Raw genomic sequence first — 25,414 nt, 5'->3', positions numbered from 1 at the left:
TGAAATACTCATTTTCTAAGGAGACAACTTTAATCGGTTGTTGAGCTAGTAAATTTTTCAGGAAATTTGAATCCCGATTTCGCAAAAAAACTGGAACCACTCAAAAAAAGAGAGATAGTGATTTCTCATGGAGCGAAACGCAAAAAAAGCCTTCGAAGAATCAAAAAACGATTTATGTTCTAATCCTGTTTTACAAACCAACAACTTGTAAAACTCCTAGACTATAGATTTTTTTGATTTTCGATTTCTTTCCACTGAGTTATGAAGGCTTAAACTTTTGTTTACATTTGTCTAATTTTTTTTTACTTTGTACACATTTTCCACATTTTTACGCAATTGCTGTCAATTTTGCTTCAAAATATGCTGAAATTGTTAATAATAGTTTTTATTATTTTACTTGTAGAGATAAATGAGTGTTGTTGACGTGTTTGTTCCAATATTGTGAAAAAATTTTTGACTGATTCTTCAAATAACCTGCCTTCTAGTCCACTTTGTTTGAATTCGCCGACGACACACTCAGATAAGGCTAAGAACATCTTCCTAAACTTCACAGATAGCTGAGTGTTCTGCAATTAACTCTTTTCCGGTTTCTATGCTAATTTAACCCGATAATCAGACAATTATCATCCACGTCGCATAATTTATATTCGAAATTTTGACATTTTGTCAAATTAACTATATCTGCAACATTCGAAACATCTGAATTTTTTAAGTTCACGAAGAGCATTAGCGAGGCCAATTTAGATCAAATCTTTGTTTTTTGTTCAGTCCAAAAAGAGAATTGTTATCAGCCGCTGTCTTTGTTTAAAAAAATAGATGCACATTCAATTTCAATGTTAATTATAGCATTAAAAAATCAAGGCGTAATAATGGTAAGTTGCCAAATTGGCCTTTTAAGGAGTTGCAAAACAAGCTAAGTAGTTTTAAGCCCAAAGCTTATGGTCGTTTTGACTTTTAAATATATTTTAGAAAATGAACAATGAAATATTGAGCTCTGCCCACGTATCTCCTGCTTTTTTTCCTTAGAAGTTCGGTGCCTGCAGGAACAGATCACATCGACTTTTTACTGATTTCGACGTTTTTAAAATTTAAGTAAGGGTTAGTTGGCTTTGAAACTAGTTTTCACTATTTAATATAGACGATTGCCGAGTATGGAACTTCTTCTTGTACCTCTCTTGCATTATTGACAGAACATATATCGATTGCGACGTTAATAACAACAACACAAATACCGATATCTTTAGTGAATAGAAAATACTTTTATCGGCTTCTACACCGTGTTCTTGTAGAGTTTAATATTTTTTAATAGTTTTGACATTATTTGTCGTTCTTTTTTAGTCGTATCAAAAGCTCTGAGAACACTAAGATCTGACTGGGTCTTTATGGAAGAATAATTTAATGTTTTCAAGGATTTCATTTCATTGCTAATGGTTTTCATGACTTTGAAATCAATTGTCTTTAAAACTTTAAAATGTATTTTTTACTTCGCCACTTTTCAGTCTTTTTGTTGCGTAGTCCCAAAATTTACCCGTCATTTAATTGGGTAGTCTAAATAAATAACCCTTGTTAGAAAAGAGACTAAGGCTTTAACGGCTTCGATATTGTTTTCTTGCGACGTTTAGTTGAAATTTCGAGTTTATTTGTATGTCGTTTTTTTATGTAGAGGAATAACACATTTCAGATAATGGCCGGTCTCAAATTCATCATAAAAAGGAATGGATGAACACATGCCTATTTAATGTTTTCAGATAAAATATATTGGATTTCATTACTTTGAAGTTAATTGTTTTCAAAAAAATTAAACGATTTTTTCTTTAATTTTGCCGTTATTGTTCTTTTTGTCTAGATGTTAATCAATCTCATTAAAAAATGTTCCACAAAATTTTGCTGAATTTGAAAATAGTCCTTATTGTGGTTTTAACTATTTATATAAAAATTTGATGGCTTTGAAATTACGAGTTATCACACAAAATATGATTTTTTGATGTTTTTCTCGTTTTTGAGGTATATTCTTTTGCTATCCCTCATAATCTTATCAACAGGTCTCATATCTTTTTAGCATTCATATTAGAGCATAATTAAAAATTTAATTTTTAGTGAAAAGAATACGGTTTGGCGGCTTTGGCACCCTGTTCTAGAAAATTCATTGGAATTTCTTTTTAATTTTGTCTCTACTTGTCGTTCCTTTTTGTAATATTATTAAAAAGTCTGGATAATGACAGGCATCAGTGGTTTAAATCGAAAAATATATTAACTTTATTGCGGAATTCAGCTGATAGCTAAAGTTTTTCATATATTCAAAATAAATTGTTTTCGAAAACCTAAACGTTTTTTCTGAAATTTTCATTTTTCTTCTCTTTTTTTTCTATTTGTTCCCTAGTCTCAATAATTGTCTGCCACATATCACTTTATTGGTGGTATGAGAAAGAGCCAAATACCATATCTAATGTTTTTAGTAAAATGATTATAATTTTAACGACTTCGACCCCAGATTTTCTCAATTCTTTCAATTTTTCTGTATTTGTTATGTTTCGTGGACGTACATTGAACACATCGTACTTTTCAGAGATTAGACTTTGAAATTAAGTGTTTTTTATAACCTTGCCGATTTTTGTTTTTTTTGTCTACTTGTTACATATCTTTTCCATACTCTTACAGACTGGTCCCATATCTTTTCTAGTGAATCTAAATTGTTTAGTTTAGGTTTCATCTGACGCTATTTTGACCTTGTTATTGGGTATTTTTTTTGAAAAAATGGACATTGATTTTTGGATATAGTTCATGTATGTTGTTCTTATTGTTTTTTTTGTGTTATAATGACAGGTATCACTACGGTAATGTTTAATTTAAATTTTTGTTTGAGTTTGAAACGTTTTTTTTTACTAACCAGCCAATAATTTTTGAACAGTATGTAAATTTTTGAAAATTTTGACTCTCTTCATTTGGTAGGCAATTAGGCAAAAAATTTTGATGAGCGGGGTCGGAACATTATGTTCAAGCGCTCATCACCGACCCTCGTTGTTTATTTAAAAGTTAATTTTATTCATTAAATTTTTTGAACTTTTTTACTGAGCATTTGTTACCACGCTAACAAAAACCTTCATTTTCTCAAAAAAAGTCGGACAAAAATTGAAAGATAAGCAAGAATTGAGAGCATGTTTAAGAGCAAACTCATCTTTTTTAGGATATCATTCAACAACCAACATTGTCGAGATTATCACAAAATGAGCCTGAGATAGATTTTGAAATAATTGTTCGTTCAACATTGATAATACATCTGAACATTTGGAAAAAATTTTACAGCTGAAGAAGTTTACTAGTTTTTGGATTTTATGAGACTGTGGTCAGGCTGTTATTCGCTGGATATCGAAAATTAAGAATGATTTATTCTCTGGATCTCGAAAGTTAAGAATGATCTATTGTTTCAGACGTTCAGGTCAGAATTTCAACAACGATTTACATGAGCGGAACTATCGATCTTGGAATGTCAAAATGCGGGATTTAGCCCTAAATGCCCGCCCTCCATCGCCGAACCCGTGGAACAAAAAATCGAAAAAGAAAAACAAAGTCCCGACAGAACCCAAAAGTTGCCCAGTTTTGGACACGCTCATAGACGAGCACTACAATTTCGAGTCACGACTTTCAAAGTTACCGATTGAGATTATTGAGACAGTTTATTCACACGTGGTCAATATATGGGCGAAGCATATCGAAACACGGGGTATTTTTGCAAGCATCGTGTCGAAAGTCAAATTTCCAAAACCTCAGGGTATTAATGTGGTTGGGAACAATTTTTTTCTCTCAGAATTTTAATATAAAGTATTTTAAATATTACACTAATTCTACTCTTTTTTCATCAATCTCCCGCGTTTGGTACCTAGAAAAATCCCCCCTAGCATACCCAGGTCGATATTGTGCGTTAATGATCGAGCCCTATCAAGGTGTGCGGTTTAGCTATAAATATGAAAATAAATATCTGTTCAGATAGACTATTTTTACAATCAGAGGGATAGCAGATCGCTGTCCAATGTGACCCCTTTCAATCGCTGTGATGAGATGTAATCCGAAAGCCACGGGTCAATAAATCGTTCATTGATTATTGAACGAAATGATCAAAGAGAATAAGTTAGGTATTCTGGCATTGGGTATTGTGGCATGCACACTGGGTGTTTTGCATTCAATAAATTGTCATGTAATAGTTTTTAACGAAATATTATGTGAGCTGTACTCGCTCAATGAAGTTTATGAATTACGAAAATGGGTTATAGCATTACCATTAAGGTAATCAAAAGGTTCCTGTAGCCCTAGAAACTTTGCTCAAATTTTATTGATCGTACCAAATCGTACCAAACCCATACGAAAGTCTCGACCGAGACGCAAAAGACGAAGCATGTAAAAGGCGCCATGATCAAAGTTCTGATTCAGTAATACTGGGCTTCCAAGTAGACATGTCATATCCAGTACTGGAACCGAATTGACATTATCCCAGTTCAGAAACCCAAAGAAAACCGTGTAAGAAAAATTCTCATGGAAACATAGAAAATCATCGGTATAATTGGTCTGTAAGGTAAGAAAGTTTTAGTATGTTTGGTGTCAAAGATTCATTATGTTGGTTCTTAAACGTATGATATGTTTGGCACACTCGGATTGAAATGTTAAAATTGTTTTTTGCTCATACAAAAATTTTGAGTTTTTGTTTAGAGTGTAGTCAAACGTCATTATAGCGTTCGTTCTGCAAGAATTCCAAGCGTACTTCTTAGTAGGAAGAAATTCTAAAAAATTGTGCAAATTTATTGTAAACTCTTTTTAGCTCGTCGACAAAGTTAGTCGAAGAACATAAATGTTCTAGCTCATTATAAATTTAACAAGGAGGCTCGGAAATGCGCGTACGCACATGAGGTTCCGACCCCGCTCATCCACATTCTTGATTTAATTGGCTACCAAATGATGATAGAAAACTTTCAAAATATAAATATCGTTCCATAAACAACCAATGGAATACAATAATGCCACCCTAGAGGGCCGATGAACGTTGTTGATAATAGGACTACTAGAAAAGACAATAATAAATATCAAACAACAAACATTATTTACGACCAAAACTCGATGTCTATAATAAATTTAATCATGACAAAATCAAACTCGCATCAGATACAACCAAAACAAAACGAATTAACCTATACTTCATCAGAAACATTTATTGACCTGTCTTCATTGCGACTGGTTAACAGTTCGGCAAAAAGCAAAGAGGTGCGAAGTTCAAAAATACGTTTCTATTTCTGAAAATAATTAACTTCACTAAAATCCATAAGGCGTTCATTTATATCTCCATAGGAGGCAACTGAGACAAGTCATTATCCAATGTTCAGTTGCGCAAAAGTTTAAAACCAATGTGACCTACGATTACTGTTATAAATTAAAAAAAGAAAATCCTAAAAAATGTACAAATTTAAAAAAAAAAAGTCAAAAATATTTTACGAAGTCTCGTAGTAACAATAGTAACAAAGCCGAGAAACAAAGGTTTGAAGCTAAAGCTGTTATAGAGATTATATTATAGTTCATTGGAAACGGGTTGTGATCTGTGTTTACAGAGACTGAGCAACAAAACGAATTAAAAATTATTCAAAGATGAAGCTCAAAAACCCAATTACGTTTTTGAAAACAAATATATTTTTTTAAAAAATCATAACTAATTTTAAACTTCAACAAACAGCAAGCTGAGTTGCAATACCTCAGCAAGACAATTGGGCCCGTTAATAATAAGACTATGTTACGACCCAACAAAAAAAGCAACATATATAAAGAAAACAAAACTTCAAACAAATTTAAGAGATCACACTGTACAAGGCACCATAAAAATAAGATGTTGACTGCAAGATTTGAAAAGCATCCCTTTTTCTTCATTTTAACATCAAAAGTCTTCAACATAAAAGGGCTAAGTAGACATGACAACAAAAAGAAACCCCGAAAGTGAACAGTATGGAAAACTCTTGAAAACTTTTTATGAAATTAATTGTCGGAGCAAACAGTCACAACGTATAACAAAGCGCAAAAAAATGGCTGAATTACCAGAAAAATTGAGAGTTCTAATTAGTGAGATTGAGTTACGTGGTTACAAAAATGAAGGCAAAAAGTCCAGTTGAAAATCTTTTTTTTTTATTATTTCAATCTTAAAGTCATTAAAACAAACAGCTATAAAATAAATTCTTTAACTAGGTTGAGTTATACGTCTTGGGGAAGCAATTGAAACCTGTCGTTATTAGGTATATGGCGTACAGCAACACAAATAAAGACAAACATAGGCAAAAAAATAAAAATTCATAAAATTTTGCGAGATAACTGTGTCTCAGCCCAAAAAGCATGAACTATAAATATAACAAAAACGATAAACATATTCAGATACGCTTTTTTCCAACGCTGTGCAGTTTTCCAACTATGCTTTCATTCAATTGGATTCGTCAAAAATGTGATAATTCGACAAGGAAACAAATTGAACACATAAAAAGAGCAATAAAGCTCAAAAATGAAATAAAATTGAGATGGCGTAGTATCAAAACAAAGAGACCCTTAGTTGAACATGAAAAAGTTACGGAATTTCATTTATAAACTACAGGAATTTGATTTCTACCTGTTTTTACTGAAACTGCACCAAAAATTTCGAAAAAAAAAAGATAAAATATTGGCAAAGTTAAAAAATTCACAGATATTTTCTTAAAACAAAGTTATTCAAAGCCATAACAGACATTAGATAACAACTGAAAGAAGTTTCTAGGTTCATTTGTACTTCCTTCAGAACAAATGGATTTTTGACTGGGAACAATTCGTCATTGGGCAACAAAAAGATAACAAGTGAAAGCAAAATTCAAGAAAAACATAAAAATTTTTTTACGAAAACAATTGGTTAGAGCCATAAAAACCATGAGCTTAACTCTGAAACTGAGATATAATGTCGTTGGGCTTTGTTCTTCGTAAATTCTATTTGGAATTAATTTAGCCCTGATGTGAAACTCTTGTAAGTAAAGTAAAGTTTACATAATAAACATTTACAAAGCGGAAATAATTTAAAAAGTCGCGCCCCAGTAAAATCTAAAAAATTTTAATCTTAAGGATCCATGGCGAAATCAAGATCAACCGAGATATCGTTGAGCGTCCTAGAAAGTACTCATTTGTTGAAATGGTTCCAAATCGATCACTTTTTTAACAAAATTTTTCAATTTGTCAAATTTGCAAAAAAAAAACTGTCAGAATTACAATTCCAGAAGACTGTCAAAGCGAGTGGGTGTACAACTGTCTCGTTTGTCAGCTTAAAAAGAGTCTGACCGCAGTTTCAAGGTATCTACTTCCAGCAAATTTAACGCGAGTCGGCTAAAAAAGCAAATTTGGTCCCGAAAAAAGTCGAATTTTGAAACTTTTTGCAATAATTCTAGCCAAAAAACTCGGATCGAACAATTCAGCGACCCTCCTCTATCCTCAGAGGTAAAATAAATAACACTACATTTAACAATATGAGCAAATTTTAGCAGATTTGACGAAAATTAGGTCAAAAATAACGAAAATGTGAATAAAAACAGCTGAAATACGTCTAATATTCACAAAAATTGAAACCTCGATAAACTTGATGTCTTCTTTTAGTCTGAAGCTAAACATATCGACGGTTCCTGACGTTTGAAAGCGAACACCAACGTCGTCTCATGTTTAAAACCAAACACACCAAAGTTTTCTTACGTTCGAAATCGAACATATCGACAGATTTTTACCTTTGCGAACAAACGGTCCGAAAACTTCATATGTTTGAAAACTGAATATACCAAAACCTTCCTACATTCAAAAACGAACATACCGACTATACTGAAAAAAAAACGATGGGATTTCGTCGTCTTTGACTCACTAAAACCAAACATAACAACCACTTTGTGACATTTGAAACCGACCATTCCGACAATTTCCTATATTCGAAAACAAAATACAGAAAATATACATTTCCTTCGTTCAAAAATGAACACCGATAAAATGGGGGAAAATTGTGGGGTTTTGTCATCTTTTACTAACTAAAACCACACGTGCAAGCGTACTTTTATGTTTGAAAGTGACAAATCCTGGACTAAGGTATGTCCGCGGACCCAGTTCAGACTTAATATTTTAGATGCAATTTCTCAAACAAAGTAATTTTGGTTAAATTACGGATTCAATTTTGTTGCTGCGTTTTATTTATCACAAAGACCAAAACTGTCCATTAAAATGATTTATTGATAAAATTCATTAAAAATGTTCATTAGTAGTGTCTTTTAAGGAATCAGAAGAAAAATCGGACTCCAAATAGCTTGTAAATTAATTATATTAGGTTATTCCTTCTCGGTAAGCATTTTTATTGGTTTTCTGCGGCCTATGGAATTCTTTTTTATCCATGAATAAGTAGATACATTCAAAAGCAATACTCAAGAATAAGTTTCAACAGTTTATGAGAAGTAACTGGTGTAATCAATTGGAGTAATCGTTTGATTTTACGAGGTGTAATCAAGTCGAAACAAAAGGCACTGTTTCTATCATACAAATTTGAGAGTAAAATTTCAGTGATTTTTCTCTTCCTAAAAATGTCTTAAAGGACACAATCAATATGGGGTGGGTGGGACCAATTGATAAAATTAACATCATATTACGTTGCGCAAAGTTCATTTACGAATACGTATATCTTTCTCGAACATGTTCTTCTTGTCTACAATTGCTCTCAACAAGATGTGAATCAGATATAAATCAAAGAGCGGTGTGGCATGCCTAATTAGAATTAAGAAGACATTTTTGCAAACTAGCTTTTATCGATCAAGTGGATATTTAGAAAATTTTTTGTCTTCCAAATAATTTCCTAAGTAATTAATAAAAAGAATTGAGAAATGAATTTTAGGCTAATTTATGCTTTTGGCACTTTTGACCACAAAAAATTCATTGTGTTCGTCTTCTCCAAAAAAGAACGTTTTACCCAAAAGTGGGCAACATAATGCAAAATGTATCGCTAATTTCTAGGGAAGAGTACCATGAAGTTGGATACCTGACCATACAAGAGTCCATAATTGTAGAAGACGGCAAAAGCCAGAGACGAGGGGGAGTCCACACTGAAACACCTGGAAAGATCTGGCTAGAACCCTACAGAGATCCCACTTTAGATAAGGTAAGTCCAAAAATATGATATTAGACAATTGAAACGTAGCTGGATGTCTCCAGAAATGGCTGTTGAGATTCGAGTTAACAAGGAAATATTGACCTAAACAAATATTTAAATTTTTAAGTTTTTTCAAGAAAATGTTTAAAGCGCCAAAAAATAGTTGGTCTACAACAATTATGGGGATCTCCAATTTTATTTTAACTTTTTGTCCGTTTTTTTTTTATTTTTTTGCCAATTTTATCCACGGCTTTTAAAACATTGCTTGGGTCTAAGCAAGCTTTGGTCTAACCAAACTTTGTCACCCGTACCCGATTCACAAAGAGATGAACCGTATATTCGAGACAGTTTAAGAGAATGAAGCTCAGTCAGCATTTGGCATTTTGGGTTGAGGTGTCAGACCGGAGCCACCTCTGATTAGAGCATTTGGGTCGCACACAATATATTGCGTCCTGAATTGCAGGGTATGGAAAGGGTTGTGGCCACACGATAGCCGGACACCGATCCCACAATAGTCGGAGCCTGAACATAATCTGTTCATAGGTCTCACATGTCTGATCAGAGGTCAAAGTCTTGCATGGTCAGAACATAAGTATCATGAACGTCTGCCCGGGCCGAGGAATGAGCGGAAAAAAAATGCAAGAAATGAGCGGAATTTGAGCGGACAGTTTAGCAAATTCCGCTCAAAGCCCTTACATTTTTTTGACCGGAATGAGCGGAATTTGAGCGGAAAAAAAATGCAAGAAATGAGCGGAATTTGAGCGGAATAAAAAATGCAAGAAATGAGCGGAATTTGAGCGGAATAAAAAATGCAAGAAATGAGCGGAATTTGAGCGGAATCAAAAATGCAAGATATGAGCGGAATTTGAGCGGAATCAAAAATGCAAGAAATGATCGGAATTTGAGCGGAAAAAAAATGCAAGAAATGATCGGAGAGACGTTTCGACCGCACTTTTGTCTGATCAGAGGACGTTTCGAGAGCTGAAATAGGTTAAATACTGTCGGAAAAAATCTACAGTTGAACTAACGAACAACTCTTTGAGATTTTCCAGTATGTTTTGGGTGTGTTCCCCTCCTCCTTTTCTCAACCGGGCTGGGGACCGGCTACGGCGGAGTTACAAACAAACAACTATAGGAGAATTGAGCAGAGCTAGCTAAAAAAACTAGGCTCGAAAAGCTCTCTCCAAAACAGAAACACTAAACAGACCAGGTTCCCAAGTTACTGGTTCAATCTAGAAACATCAGTAGGGCTGAAGAGTGGAAAACTTTTAAATTAAATTTAACCGTAACTTTGCGAAACTAAATATACAGCAGGAAATACTTCTATAAATGTTTGTTTTGTCACCAATAATTTGTAGAGAGCCCTGTTTCGGAAACATGTACCTAAAATAAACTAATAAACTTTAGTTCGACTGGCAGGGTTTTGAAGCAGTGCTTATGTAGGAAAATGGAATTAGTTCGAACTAAAAGGAATATCAATCTGATTCTGAAAGACTTTAAAGAAATGGAAGCTAATGAGGACCATATGTCGTTACCGCTTCTGTATTTGTGAAAACCAATTTTCCAGAGGTCTATTTTTGCAGGAATACTAGTTTTCACTGCTCAATGTAAAATTTTTCAGATAACCACGCCTGAACTTGTTCAGGTGAAAATTTACCTGAAATTGGTTCAAGTAAATTTACCTGAACTTTTTTACATACTTTGTGTACATACTTTCCCTGTTTCTGGAATTTCAATGTTTCCGCTCGTTTGGTCATGTCAAATTCCGCTCATTTCCTGCATTTTTTATTCCGATCAAATTCCTCTCATTTCTTGCATTTTTTTTTCCGCTCAAATTCCGCTCATTCCTTGCATTTTTTGTTCCGCTCAAATTCCGCTCATTTCTTGCATTTTTTTTTCGATTCCGCTCATTCCGGTCAAATTCCGCTCATTCCGGTCATCTCTTGCATTTTTTTGAGCGGAATTTGAGCGGACTCCTCGACTTGGGTGGACAAGATTCACACAATATTCACACAGAAGAGCACAGAGCACATACATGGTCTTGGCTAACTATACAAAGATCATATATGGATCTTAGAAAACCTTAGACTTTGCAAGCGACCTTTTGAGAGGAGAGAATCTGATATTGAACCGTATGGTCTCTGTATGCTAGCAAAAGAAAACATTCATCAAGAAACAACCAAAATTTTATTGAAGATAGTAATATTAGTGTAGCATAAGAAATACTGGATGTATACCTTCATCCAATCAGAGACTGAGAAAACACTATTCTTTTTTATATAGAGAGAACTCCACTAACTATAGTCAGACTAATAGAGTAGTTGCACGATGTGCGTATCTCTGACTCCGGTTTTATTCTTTATAATCACCGTTATAATTGAAATATATATTCAATGTTTTACTGAGTCGGTTAGTCTGAGAGACATAGGTAAGTCTACGTCGTTCGTAGAAATAAGTAGCCCCAGCTCTTTATACTTTAAGGCTGTAAAAGGAGTCACCTCGGGTCTGCCTTATTAGGCAGCAGCAGATTCTTAGGCAATTCATAGGATCTAACAAATAGTAGAAATAAAATCAGCAATGACATATACACTGGACTGGCTTTGTCTAGAATGGTTTCATATGAGTAAATTCAACTCAATCCTGTAAACTGAAAGTTGGAGGAATAAATTTTTATAAAAACGCGCTTCTTTACCTGAAGGTCTGATCATTGTTTTGTATAACCTTTTAATGTGAGTAATTAATCATATCAGAGGGAAACAAATAAGCGGCTTCCAAAGCAGTATAGAGCAGCTCCAATATTTATTGGGGCAAAGTCTAAAACTTTTAGCAATTGTTAACATATTTGTCTCATTTTCAAAGCAAGGTTTTTTAATCAGACTTGACATTAAGCTGGCTTTTAACTGAAATCGCGGTCATTAATTACTTGCAATTCTTGAAAAATTTATACTTAAAATCCATGAAAAGATCAAAGTTTCTTCTGGTTAAGAGCACGAAGCTCATATATGGTTCTGGCTCAATATACTGAGATTACAAATGGGTCATAGGAAACTTTCTAAGAAACGGTTTGAGAAGTTTTTTGAATCCGATATGGAACGGTATGTGGTCTCATAATGCTAGCAGAGAAAACTCATCCTGGGACAACCAACAATTCTATTGAAGTTAGTAACACTAAGCAGTTGAAGATTCTTAAGTATTTGATAGCCTCTAGTACCTCGTACACATAAAACCAGCAACGACATATACACTGATTCGGTCAAGAATGGTTGTGTAAAAGTAATCTGAATTCAACTCTGTTGGCTGAAAATTGAGGAAGCGAGTTGTGTTTACAATTAGCCTGTTGCAAGAACTAAAGCGCCTCCCCTCAATTGTGTGGTTGTCATGTGTTCTGATTTTTTGAAAAGTAAAGTTAGCTCAAAACGGAGGCGCACAAAACGGGAAAGATCGTGACGGATTGTAGCACAATTTGGATAACATTTTAAGCGCTCTCAGAAAACCATCTAAAAAACTGCAATTAATTTGAGATAGGAATTAAACCCCTATGGAAATAAACCCGCACTTGACTGTCCAAGAGCTGCGCGTTGGGCCACTCCTCGTGGGTCATGGCCATGACTTAACGACCCGTGGGACCTGATATGAAACCATCACAAAGGAACACATTATCACCAGAGAAGTTTAACTTAGAAAGGGGGCTTTATTTCCGTAGGGGTTTATTTCCTAGACCTATAAATTTTAGCTGAAAACACCGGTATAATGCTAGCTGTATAAGTTTTAGCTGTATGATGTTACAATTCAGCATGTGCGTTTGTGCACCCCGAGTCTAATCGTTTTGGTAGTTTGGTATCAAAGCTAATGTTCTGTTACAGGGACTCGAAGGCAACTGGTCAATGCAAGTAGAGGCTCCAATGACAATAGGATGGGGGAGAGGAGAATTGCAAGGTAACTGTAAATAACTAACCTTTTGTTTTGAGAAAATGTTTAGATTAAAACTAATGTTACTTATAAACAGCTACTGTTTCTTTATCATATCAAGGAAAAATTAACGAAAAGTTCCAAAGAAGAGCTTCCCAGTTCCAGTTCAATTAATAACTCAAGATTTTGAAATTTTGATATTTTGTATCCGTTAGAAAAAATCAAATTTGAAAATATGAAACCTCCGATCATAATAAAGTTGAAATGGCTGATAATAGTTGCTATGTCCTGACCGTCCCAGATCGGATCGTGACAAGACGCATTAAAATTTAAGACGGAAACAAACGGAAGAATTTCTATGATATATAGTTAGGTTAAAATTGGATTTTCCAGTATTTTTTTTACAGTTTAAAGCCTAAAAATGACAATGATAACCAAAAAAGTCATTGAAAATCATTTTTTCTCAAAGTTTTGTTTGAAAACATTTCTATCCGTCTCGCGGTTAAAAACTATTGTACGGATCACTTTTCGGTGTATCACGAAGATTGTTTTGGAAAATTGAAGACTTCAGGCAATTGAGAACTCTCAAAATAGCAAAAATCAACTTTGAAAAAATAAAACTGAAAGCAGAAGTAGCAGAAAAACTTCTCAATCCATAAGAACTAAGCGTTTGAGTATTTTCAAAACCTTGCAGACGCAACAACAACTGGTGTAATGAAATGAACATCAAACCAACCAAATTCATCGAAAAACGGAAGGAAATCTATTCGTATCCTTTTTGTTTTCTTCGGGATGTCTCAGGGAAGAAAGTTCAAACTTATCGCCTCTAGTATAAAAAATACACATGGAATTGAGAGTTAGAGAGTTAATGGACACCTCTTTTCCAGTCTTTGGGTATTTATGTAAAATGGAAAACTCAATCATTTATTGATTTTGAAACCCCTCATATGGAAAACAACAACTTCAATTGAAAGAAGGAGACGAATTTGCTTTTCTTTATCAGCTAAGAGGAAATTTTTCAGAATCTTCATTTCTTTGAAAATATTCAGAGTTAAACGAGTGAAAAGATCAATGGGCAAAATTTACTGATAACCATGTTATTAAGTGTAACTAAAAATAACTTTCAAAGTTCTTTTTCGTGTTAGACACCAGTAGATGAAGAGTGCAAAAACTGTATGATATAATTAAAAGTTAGAACAATTGCTTAGATGAGAAAGAATTGCTAAAAAGGTTTCTTCAGATATAATAAGTACAAAATTGTGTTCATTACGTCCAGCTCTTACCAAATCTGTCAGATTTTTTTTAAAAAAAGCGATTGGAACGATTACTCTCATAAAAAGAAAACAAAATTTTACGAACTATTTCAAAATTGGTTTCAGATTTCATGGTCAGTTTTAAAATTAACTACGCAATTTGTTCAAGAAATTGATACCAGCCTATCCAGAAAATGAATCAGGATTTAAGTAAATGGTGTGAAATATTGAGTAAAAATCAGATCCAAACTGAGAATATTGAAAATGTTTTTCTTGAGTTGCGAGGTTTGTATTTGGCTTTGTGCGTGTGCTCACCAATGTTTGAAATCATGTATAGATTTGAGTTTCTGAGAAACTTAGTTCTTTTAATGGTTGGAGACAAGTAGAGACAAAAAGTGTCAGAAAACATAGAAAATTATAAAAATTATGTAATTGCTACAAATTGAGTCTTGAAATATGTCCAATGCGGAGGCTATAACTTTATAAGTCTAGCTGATATCATGTCTGCAAAAAATTGAGAAACGAATTTTCTCATTATCTTTATAAAACATCAAAAATTACAAAGTATTTTGAAAAGCTTCTAAAAGTTTGTTTCGCATCTTAGTGTCTTTTTTACGATAACCGATACAATTCACTAACAAGTCAACAACTCCTTTTCCAGGAAATACAATCAAAGGCATAAAGGATCGTTGACAGATTTGAGTCAGGATCAGTCAGAATTTTGTGTGTGTGCGTGTGTGTGTTTGTTTGCGAGCGTATGGTTGTATGTATGGTTGTGCATTTTTGTTTGTGTGGCATGTATGTGAAAGTGTTAGATAAAGAAAAAGGCATAGTGTGAGAGAAAATGACTACCTTCAAATGTAAGAAACAAATGAGGTAGACTGCAAAAACAAAAAAGTAAGAAATATTACTCAAAATTTGCTACGAAAAGCTGCTTTAAATGAGTCCAATACCAAAACGATGTTTTTAAGTCTCGCTGATAACAAGTTTAACAGATTTTGAAGTATAAATTTTCCCATTATCCTCATTGAACATCAAAAATTACAATATTTCCCGAAAGACTTCAAACAGTTTGCTTCAGATTTTAGTGTCTTTTTCAGGATTACCGATACAATTGCGTCATGCAATTCATGCCAACTTTTTTTTAAAAAAAATCAAGTTATAACTCAACGGCCAGGAACCTTGAGCAAATGTCAGATACAAAAGCAAATATTTTTTTCCAGTGTCGGAGCTGGTATTTCTGTGTGCGTTCTTGCGTGGGTGTATATAAGTGTTCTTGTGTTCGCATTGTGCGTGGTATGTTCGTGTAAGAAAGAGACAGTAATAAAAAACAAGAGTTAATCTGAAAGAGTCAATTCCTTTAACTGTCGGATAAAAATAGAGGCAGAGTGCAAAAAGTGTTGGAAACCATGACAATATCAGATAAATTACTTTTTATTGACTACAGATTGCTACAGAATAAGTAGAAAACCACAACTGTGTGTTTTTTAGTCTCGTTGATGACAAATCTGCAAGATCTTAGAAATTAATTGTCCCATTATGTACATGAAACATCAAAACTGAGAAATAATTCTCATAAATTCAAAAAATGACATTTCAGAATTTAGACCTAAAAGAACAGATGGTGATGAACCCCGAGTTTTGACCAATCGCCAAAAACATTTTTTTTTGGGTTTGGGTTTTGTATTTGTGTGTTTGTGTTTGTTTGCGTAATGTGGAGTGTGTGTGTATGCGTGTGTGTGTGTGTGTGTGTGTGTGTGTGTGTGTGTGTCTGTGTGTGTGTGTGTGTGTGTGTGTGTGTCTGTGTGTGTGTGTGTGTGTGTGTGTGCGTGTGTGTGTGTGTGTGTGTGCGCGTGTGTGTGTGTGTGTGTGTGTGTGTGTGTGTGTGTGTGTCTGTCTGTCTGTGTGTGTGAGCATGCATAAGTGTAAAAGTGGTCTAATTGTATAGCAATGTTCTCGACAGTGAGTTATCTGACAAGTTGAAAACTCTTCTACTGTCGCCATCACTGCCTCAGTCTGGGTTATGACCCCTACGTCTGCTTTTGGTTTGCCTTTTCTACATATTAGGCTTTCAACAGTCTCAAAGTGCATGCAACTGAATATTGGAATTTTTCTGAAACGTAAATAAAAATGCCCAAACAGCTTAACTGGTGTATCAGATGCTCAAAGCGATACTGCCGTTTCGTTTCTTGATTTTTATCCAAAATTGTTCAGAAACTTTTATCTTTTTAGCAAAGAAATCATGCCACCCGACGTCAATTCAATTTCAGGCAATATTTATCTCGATAAAAGCCACAGAGAGCAGAAATCGTAATCATAATTTTTTTAAAAAAAAGGGGCAAAGCTGGTCAATCGATTCTTATTACTGGCTGTGAAATCACTTGGTAATTATACTTATTTACGTCTGAAGATCTTTTATTGATAACTTTTCTGTAATCAGACAACAGAGAATTTCGGTCTGTAGGCTTTTCAAAAGGCCTTTAGTCGGAGAGTTTTCAAGCTGTTTCTGCTATTGATAAGCGTTGAACTCCAGGATTAGCCATCATTAATTGAGCATCAAATTGAGATCCACAATTTGGCTTTTCGAAAGAAAGCCACTATTTTATCTTTAACAAAAAGGAACACTTTCATAAAAGGGAATGGGTAGGTACGACCGGGGCAAATGAGACACATGATTATGGATTGGAGTGGTTTCTAATCAGCAGTAGAAGCACATGAACCCAAACTGGCTGGCCTTCACTCATTGAGGGAGTGGATTTCTGATCTACCTAAATTTTGCGAAGCCGAAATTTTGATCAGCCCAGAAAGTCGAGTTCAAATTGTTCTCGAAACGAAAGGTCTTGTTCAAATTGTCCTCGAGCAAAAAATCAGAAAAAAACCGATAGTGCGATTATCAAACCATGAGTTGGAAAATATTTTAGGAGTTAAATTTGGCCTTAAAAAACATTAGGTGCGCTTCTCTTGTTCAATACTGCTCATTACGTAATCTACAGGAATGCTCTCGACCGAACTCCAAGTCTAGATCAGTACTAGGCAAGTCTTAATACAAGCCTTATATCGGTTTTCCGTACTGGGCAAGTCCAATTACAAATCCTACAAGTCTGGCAATTCTTAGCCCAGAGTTGGATAACAATTTAAAATTGATTCCCAAGTCAAAACCAACTTTTCAAAATTTTTCGAGTCAAAATTTTGAATTTCGAAAATTTTTGTAACGTGTTACGATTGCCAGGTTTACGTTCAGCCACTCACCCGGTGTCCTGAAGATTGATAACATACTGGTACGAAATGAAAACAAACAGTACTGCAGGACCGCCGGGAGGTCCCAATGTGTCATTTCAGGTAGTTATGGGCCGTTTTCAGACGTTTCCAGAAGTTTCAGCCCGTTTTTAGCTTGAATTTTACGAAAATGGACTTAATTGGAATCATACTTCAGATATTTGGTTTATCTAATCGAGGTAAAGCTGTAAAGAAAATCGCCGTAAGGGTACCTATGCCGTCCCAGGGCCCTATATTCCAGAATAACAATCCAATGGCGGATTAAAATCGGAATCAGTCCCGGAATGAACCTCGGGTGGGCCAAAATTGGATGAAAATGGGCATATTTTCTGATTATTTATGAACAATTTCCTGGCTTTTTTGCCGATTTTCCTACTATTTTTGGACGATTTCCGGCTTTTTTGACAATTTTCTGACTAATTTCCTATTTCTGACTATTTTTGTGGCTACTTTTGACGTTTTCGGGACTTATCTGACTTGCCGAAATTTAGATCAGATTCAGATTTAGACTTGCCAAGTCTTAAATCTGACTTGGATTTAGAATTACCAAGACTTAAATCAGATTTGGATTTAGACTTGCCAAGTCTCAGCCCAGAATTTGATATAGACTGTCAAGTGTAAAAAGTGATATGATCATGGCTCTGAAACGGTAATGATATGAGACTTGTAATTAGACTTTCCAGTACTGAAATTTACTTGGCGTTAGGTCCGGGCTCCTTAACCCCTACAAAAAATCTGTGTTGCATCACAAAATGCGTTTTTTTGTAGTTTTGGAAATGAATGGAGTGAAAACCCCTGAACTATCATTACGGCAAAGAGTGGATTATTGTTACCAATAGCCTGCCTAATTTCGCTCAATGAAAAAATTATCAAAATTATTAAACTTTAAAACTATAAGATGCCGCTTCAAGTTTTATCGTAAAATTTTTCTAAAGTCATTGGACAATTTTCAGTTACCTCTAATTTGGCCTGCTGTTTTCGCGTTGCTGCATGACTGCTTCGGCACTTGCAAAAGCAAAAAAAAACATTCTTCGACATTATTTAGTTAGAAATGAAAGAATAAACTTCTGAAAATATTGAGCTCGACCGACAAACAGACCATGCTTAAGCAAAAATCGCCTATAGAAATATGGGCTCCGCCCATAAACAGGCCATACTAGACAAATATAAAAAGACTTCTGCTCGACCAACGTAGAAGAAGAAACTTCTTGAAGAAACGCTTGCTCGGTAATGAAACTTTGGTCAATTTTGGAAATCATTATGTAAAAATATGGCACGTGCGTTTGGGGGGTGCAAGTAATATGAACCCACTAAGCTAGGGGGCACAAACGGAAAAGATCCGAAATTTTAGTTAATTTTAACCCCCTAATAGGCTTTTGAGTCTTTTTCATAAGTCGAGGTTTAGGCCAGGGGAGGCAATGGTAACAGAACTCTACAGAAGCATTTAGTTTTGAAAAAAAATGCGGCCTTCAAAGAAAGTTTCTTGGTTCCACGTATGATGCAGTGTACATCAATGTACACAGAAAACTTGTATGCATCAACAAACACTAGAATATAGTTACTCTTTACAGGTCTTTACGATGAAGAATTAGGAACACACTACGAGTATGTTGGAGGTCTTTATATGGCATCAAATGTGAGTGACAGCTGTAGAGTGTGGAACTGCAAAGTGACCAATCCAGAGGAGATTGTTGGACCTCTTGGAGATCTGGAACACATGGCCAGTTACCTGGGAGAAGGTGAAACATTGAAAGAAGGTAAAATTGACTCAGACTCACTTCAATCAGTTAACAATAAGGATGAAAAGGGTCATGAAATAACTTCAGTTAATAAAACTGTGTATCATTTTTTTTCTAGCATCGATTAAAAAGCTGCTACCATGGTTATGATTGATTGATTATACGGTGTCGAGTATCATTTTGTCACAGTACAATTCTATACTATTTGAACGATTTTCTTTTTCGCACCGTTGACATGTGCAAAGATTGAACAATTCCCAATTCTAAGTACACTAGTTATTTCTAAAAAAAATTTGAGCCAAAACTCTGCTACACTTTTCTTAAAAAGAAGTCCGGCTCTCTGAACGGAAAGTTTACTTGATCATCGCTTCTTTGTTGCAGCGTTGTCAATTTCGAGGCCTGTAAAAATAACTTTCCCAAAATAGGCCAATTAGTGAATAAGAAAACGAATATTTTAGAAGTGATATACGCAAAATCAATTTTTAAAAATAATTGTTATTTATAATTACCTAAGATTGAAAGCACAAAATTGCCAATAAAACATTATTGAAACTTTGTTCTATAATTCTAAACTCTGATAAGGTAACGTGTAAGATTTTGCTATATAGTTTTTTTATCCAGGGTAGAGTTTTCATACTTTCTGTTCTTATGAGATCGTACACGATAAAATTTTATTTGATCTTTCGAGATACGAACTCAGCAAATATTGTTGAATGTAAAGGGTCGACGATCAATGGGCAATGAAGCAATAATTTGGGGTGAAATGCAGTTAAGCGCAGCCTGATTTTTTTGTTCCAACCCACTTTAGTGGGGGAGGAACTATATACTCAAATGGTTTTTTTTTGTTCAGACAATTTTTGCCGATCGATTTAATCATCGTAAAGAGTTGTTGGTGGTATCATTAGAAAGCCCGTCCAGCGTAAAATATGGAGTTAAAAGAATTCTTCGACTTTCGTTTTTATAGCGAGTTATCGTGGTTTGAAGTTTTGTGAATATTAGACAAAATTCAGCTGTTTTTATTCACATTTTGGGTGCTTTTGTCCAATTTTTAGTCAATTTTGCTAAAACATGTATAAATTGTCAACTGTAATGTTATTCATTTTATCTCAAAAGATAGGGGAGGTTGCTGAATTGTTCGATCCCAGTTCTTTTGCTAGAGTTTATGCTAAATTTTTCAAAATTCCGATTTTTTCGTCAAAAAAGGGACCAAACATGCTTTTTTTAGCCCACTTGCTTTAAATTTGCTGAAAGTAGACAACTTAACACTGCGGCCATGTTCTCCTTAAGCTCAAAATAGAGCTCGTTGTATTCCCGCTGGCTCTAAGAGTCTTCTGGATTTTGATTTCAATTTCGATTTATATTTCATTTTTTATAGGGAGTTATCGTGGTTTGAATTTTTGTGAATATTAGACAAAATTCAGCTGTTTTTATTCATATTTTCGGTATTTTTGTTCAATTTTTCGTAAATTTTGCTAAAAAGTAACAACTGGTAACTATAATGCTATTTAATTTATCTCATAAGAAAGTGGAGGCTTGCTGAATTGTTCAATCCCTGTTCTTTGGCTAGAATTAATCTAAATTTTTCAAATTTCCAATTTTTTTTGTCAAAAAAGGGACCAAATTTGCTTTTTCTAGCCCACTTGCTTTAAATTTGGTGGAAGTAGACACCTTAAAACCGCGGCCATATTCGTCTTAAGCTCAAAACAGAGCTAGTCGTATTCCCGCTGGCTTTATGAGTCTTCTGGAATTAAATTTTTGCCAATTTTTTCAAATTTAAACTCAAAATGCACTATTTTTTTGACACACTGAAAAATGTTGTATAAAATATGATCTATTTTGCAACCATTTGAAGAATTGAGTGTTTCAATAGATTTTAATAGAGCCCAAACTTTTTTTAAAAAACTATTTCCACTATGTAAATGTTTTTAATGTAAATACTGACAAGAATTTCAAATCAGGGCTCAATTATTGACATATAATATTAACAAAAAACCAGTCCCGACGAGGTTATAATATGGTTTCAGAGTTAAGCTTGTGGTTTTTATGGCTGTGACCAATTGTTTTTGTGAAAACTTTATGGACATCTTGACTTTTGCTCTCATTTACTATACTTTTTGTAGCTCAATGACTAAGTGTCCCCAACATAAGATCCAGTTAGCTTTGCATGAGGTCTAAATGAGCCTATACAATTCTTTCGGTTGTTATCTAATGTCGGCTATCACATTCAAAATATTTGTTTTAAGAAAAAAATCGGTGATTTTTAGAACTGTGCAAACTATTTTGTTTCATTTCTCTCACCTTCGGACGCAGTCTCGGTAAAAACAGGCGTATAGCTACTTGCTTTGATCTATAAATTAATGTCGGCAATGGTTTTGTGTTAAACTAATGGTTTCTTTGTTTTGATACTACGCGTTTTCAAATTTTTAATTTTGATTATAATTGATTTTTTGTGAGTTCGTTTTTATTCATAGTCGAATCATCGCACAATTGACAAGTCCAATTATTATCTGGATATGTTAAAAGTTTTTGTTGAATAGTATTATGCTTTTTGTCTGAGACACATTTTTATCGGAAAAGTTGTAAATTTTTTTGTTATTGCTTATGATTGTCTTTCTTATTATTGTTGCAGTACATATACCTGATAACCAGAGGTCTGAATTGCTTCCCCAGGACATTTAACTCAACTTAAATAAATATTTCAGTTTATAGCTGTTAGTTTTAATGACGTTCAATTAAAGTTTTTTAAAAAGTTTTTCTCTTTTTTGTCTCCCCTAAAAAATCTTCTCTTCTGCTTTAGTTTTCGTCACCCGAGTAGCTCAACCTCTGTAATTAGAATTCTTAATTATTTTTGTTAATTCAAATAATTTTCCGCGCTTTGTTATGTGTTGTGATTGATTGCTTTGACCATTCAGTTTCATAAATAATTTTCGAGATTTCTGTACTGTTCAATTTTCGGGTTTCTTTTTGTTGTCATGTCTACGTAGTCCTTTTGTAAGGAAGACTCGTTGATGTTAAGATGAGGAGAAAGTTGAACAGCTTGATGTCGTAAAACTGTTTGAAGTTTCGGCTTCTTCATGTTTTTAATGTTATTTTGGGGTGTGGTGACTTAGTCTCAATATTATTAGGCCCAATTGGCTTCCTGAAGTGTTCCAAATTAATCCATCGCTTCTCGTTGAAATCACTTCCCGTTCAGCTTCGTCTTTTTTTAAACAGTTTTTGGTGGATTTTTGGCTCATTCTCTGTAAACACAGGTCACAACCCATTTCCAGTGAGCTATAGTTTTTTCTTTATGACGATTTTAGCTTCAAATTTGTTTCTTGGCTTTGTTGCTACTGTTAGTACAAGATTTCATAAAATGTTTGAGATTTTTTATTTATTTGTTCGATTTAAAAGAGGTCGTTTTCTTTTTAATTTATGACAATAATCGTAAATCCTATTGGCTTTGAAAGTTTGCGCAATTGAAAATTGGATGATGACCTGTCTCGATAGCTTCTTATGGAGATATAAATGAACAGTTTAGTGATTTCAGTTAATATCTAATGACATTAATAACTGTGAAATTTATTGTTTTCAAAAATAGAAACGTATTTTTGAACTTCGCACTTTTTTGTCGACCTGTTAACAAGTCGCATTGTGGACAGGTCCCCCATTTTTTTTAATGAAGTATGGGTTACTTTAATTTGTTTAGTTTTTATCTGATGCAATTTTGTTTTCGTTATGAATTTTTTTATTATATTATCGACATCGAGATTTGGTCTTAAATATTGTTTATTGTTTGATTCTTTTTATTGTCCTTTCTAGTAGTCCTAATATCAACAACTTTCATCGGCCCTCCATCGTGGCATTAATGTATTCCATTGGTTGCTAATTGAACGATATGTATGTTTTTGAAAGTTTTCTATCTCTTCATCATTTGGTAGCCAATTAAGTCATGAATGTGCATGAGCGGGGTCGGAACATAATGTGCGTACGCATATTAACGAGCCTCCTTGTTTTCTTTCGACTCAGTTTTTACAATGTTCACGGAATTTCGAGCCTTTTTTATCGTTGAGGGCGATACTGGAGATATAAATTGATGTACTCAACCTATGATAAGACCATATTCTTGACTAAAATTGACCATGAGAACACTTTTGCTCGATCCTTGGAAAGATCCTATTTCCGATCCATCTCAAGAACTGTGGTTTTGGATGCCTTTTTCAAAGGTCCGGAAGAACTCTATTGCAGGCCATTCAAGCCCTTTCATTGGTCAAGCAAATTTAGATTTTTTTTCATATTTCAACGAACCTGGTGAGATTAGCATAATAACATAGACCCTGATATCTGCGTTAATTTCAGGTGATATGGTGTGGATGACAGATTGTACCCCCCACGAGTCTTTACCTCTTGAGAAGGGCACCCACAGACAGTACTTCAGACTAGTAACCAGTCAAGTCAGTGTGTGGTATGCAGACCACTCCACACCAAACCCACTCGGAATCACACCACCCGGTCACGTGAAAGTTGTTCACGGGAACAAGTTTGAGGTCTCGAAGAAGTAAAACTCGATTTGCCAACGAGAGTCGAGAATCGTCAGATAAAAAGAGATGTATAAGACGATGAGAATGAGCTGTAGGATCTATGCTTCGACCCCCCCCCCCCCTCCCCGCTCCCCAGCTTAGTGGGCACCCGGGCCGAGGATTTTCCCCAAAATTAACGGGGAAAAGAGTGTAAAATTTTCACTACTTTTGTCTCCCTTGAACACTTTCCAGTTTCACTTGCACCCAACCGATTTTTTTGAAAAATTGCAAAAAAAATTTGAAAGTAGATTACAGCAAGAACTCAAAAGCCTAGGTTGGGGGGGTCGTTTTTTTGCTCCATCATATGGAAAAAAATCATTAAAAAAAATTTTACAATAAAAAAATAAAAATTAAAAATATAGACTTTCTAATTCGTCTTCTCTAATTCGCATGGGTTTCACCCATGGAAAAGAGTGTAGTAAAGAGTGGAATAAAGAGTGTAATTAGTGTATATTTAAAAGTGTAATAAGGTTGTATTAAAGAGTGTAAAGAGTGTACAAAATAGTGTAATTTTCTCAAAATTACACTCTTACACTCTTATCCCTACTATTTAAAAGTGGAATCGGCTTTACACCCTTATTCTCGCTTAATAACGGTGGAATACGGGTGTACACCTCGGCCCGGGCATAAAACTTTTAGGCCCCCAGCCGCACGTGCTATTTTTTACATAGAAGCTTGCTATATAACAACACACAAATTGTAGGGACATAAAACACTGGGGGGAAAGAATAGATCCGAACTGCATAAAGCACGCAGACAGTCTAAGCAGGACACACTTCTGGAGGCTTAGACTTGGATAGAAGACAGGGTTGTGGAATTGACAAAGCGCGGAGAAGTTATTTCATCATTTCGGAACCCGGAGCTCCGTCATTGAGCATTTATTCCTATCATAATATTTTTCGTTTTATTTCAACTCTAACATCCAAAGCATTTATTTCCTTTTTTAAATAAATATAGAGAGAAAATTTCACCTTTTGATTACTGAAAATGAATTAATATACTCCAAGCATAGAAAGAGAGCCTCGTCATGGCTTCGAATTTTTTCTTGTAGCATTGTTTTGCCTTATTCCATTTATGGGATCCGTATAGGCGTTTTCCGCTCCTGACAACTAAAAAATTTCTTACATCTCATTCGCGAATTAACGTGATGTTCTATATGAGCTCTTGACTTCTTTCCGGAGCGTAGTAAAATTATAGCCCTTAATCATGATATTTCAAGTCTGCATTTTACGGCCAGATCATGGTCATGTCACTTTTTACGATAAATTTTGGACAAAATAATGAAAGGCTGAAAATAATGAAATACTGTTGGGATAAAATCACTTAGAGTTGCCATGAGTTTCCATTATCAGGCAACCAATTAATTCTGTCCGTTCTCTTCTGCTTACTTCAAAAAATACTGAACTCTAACAGTCCAAGAAAAACAAATACCTATATCTGTCTAAAATGACCCAAAGTTAGGGAAAGCTAGATTTATACATAACAGCTATTAATACAAGAACTATCATGCTCATTTGATAACAT

General features: G+C 34.5%; 1 protein-coding gene across 2 annotated transcripts in view; it reads left to right on the top strand.

The window, feature by feature from the left end:
* LOC142351107 (uncharacterized) overlaps positions 1-24,878 on the top strand; it is a 33,900-nt gene extending 9,022 nt beyond the window's left edge. Inside the window, exons 2-6 of one of the 2 annotated variants that reach the window (XM_075403194.1) lie at positions 3,429-3,780; positions 9,019-9,163; positions 13,018-13,090; positions 19,164-19,349; positions 23,670-24,012. In XM_075403194.1, the coding sequence (XP_075259309.1) occupies positions 3,776-3,780; positions 9,019-9,163; positions 13,018-13,090; positions 19,164-19,349; positions 23,670-23,872 (612 nt within the window). In that variant the 5' untranslated portion in view covers positions 3,429-3,775 and the 3' untranslated portion in view covers positions 23,873-24,012. Of the gene's footprint in view, positions 1-3,428; positions 3,781-8,916; positions 9,164-13,017; positions 13,091-19,163; positions 19,350-23,669; positions 24,013-24,639 lie in introns of those variants that run through there. The other variant, XR_012760940.1, reaches the window with a different exon arrangement.
* The last annotated feature ends 536 nt before the right edge of the window (positions 24,879-25,414 follow it).

The sequence above is a fragment of the Convolutriloba macropyga genome, chromosome 12 (genome assembly GCF_964194025.1).
Source record: "Convolutriloba macropyga chromosome 12, txConMacr16.3, whole genome shotgun sequence".
Lineage (NCBI taxonomy): Eukaryota > Metazoa > Xenacoelomorpha > Acoela > Convolutidae > Convolutriloba > Convolutriloba macropyga.
The sequence above is the reverse complement of the archived record's forward strand: the minus strand, read 5'-3'. Positions and strand labels throughout refer to the sequence as shown.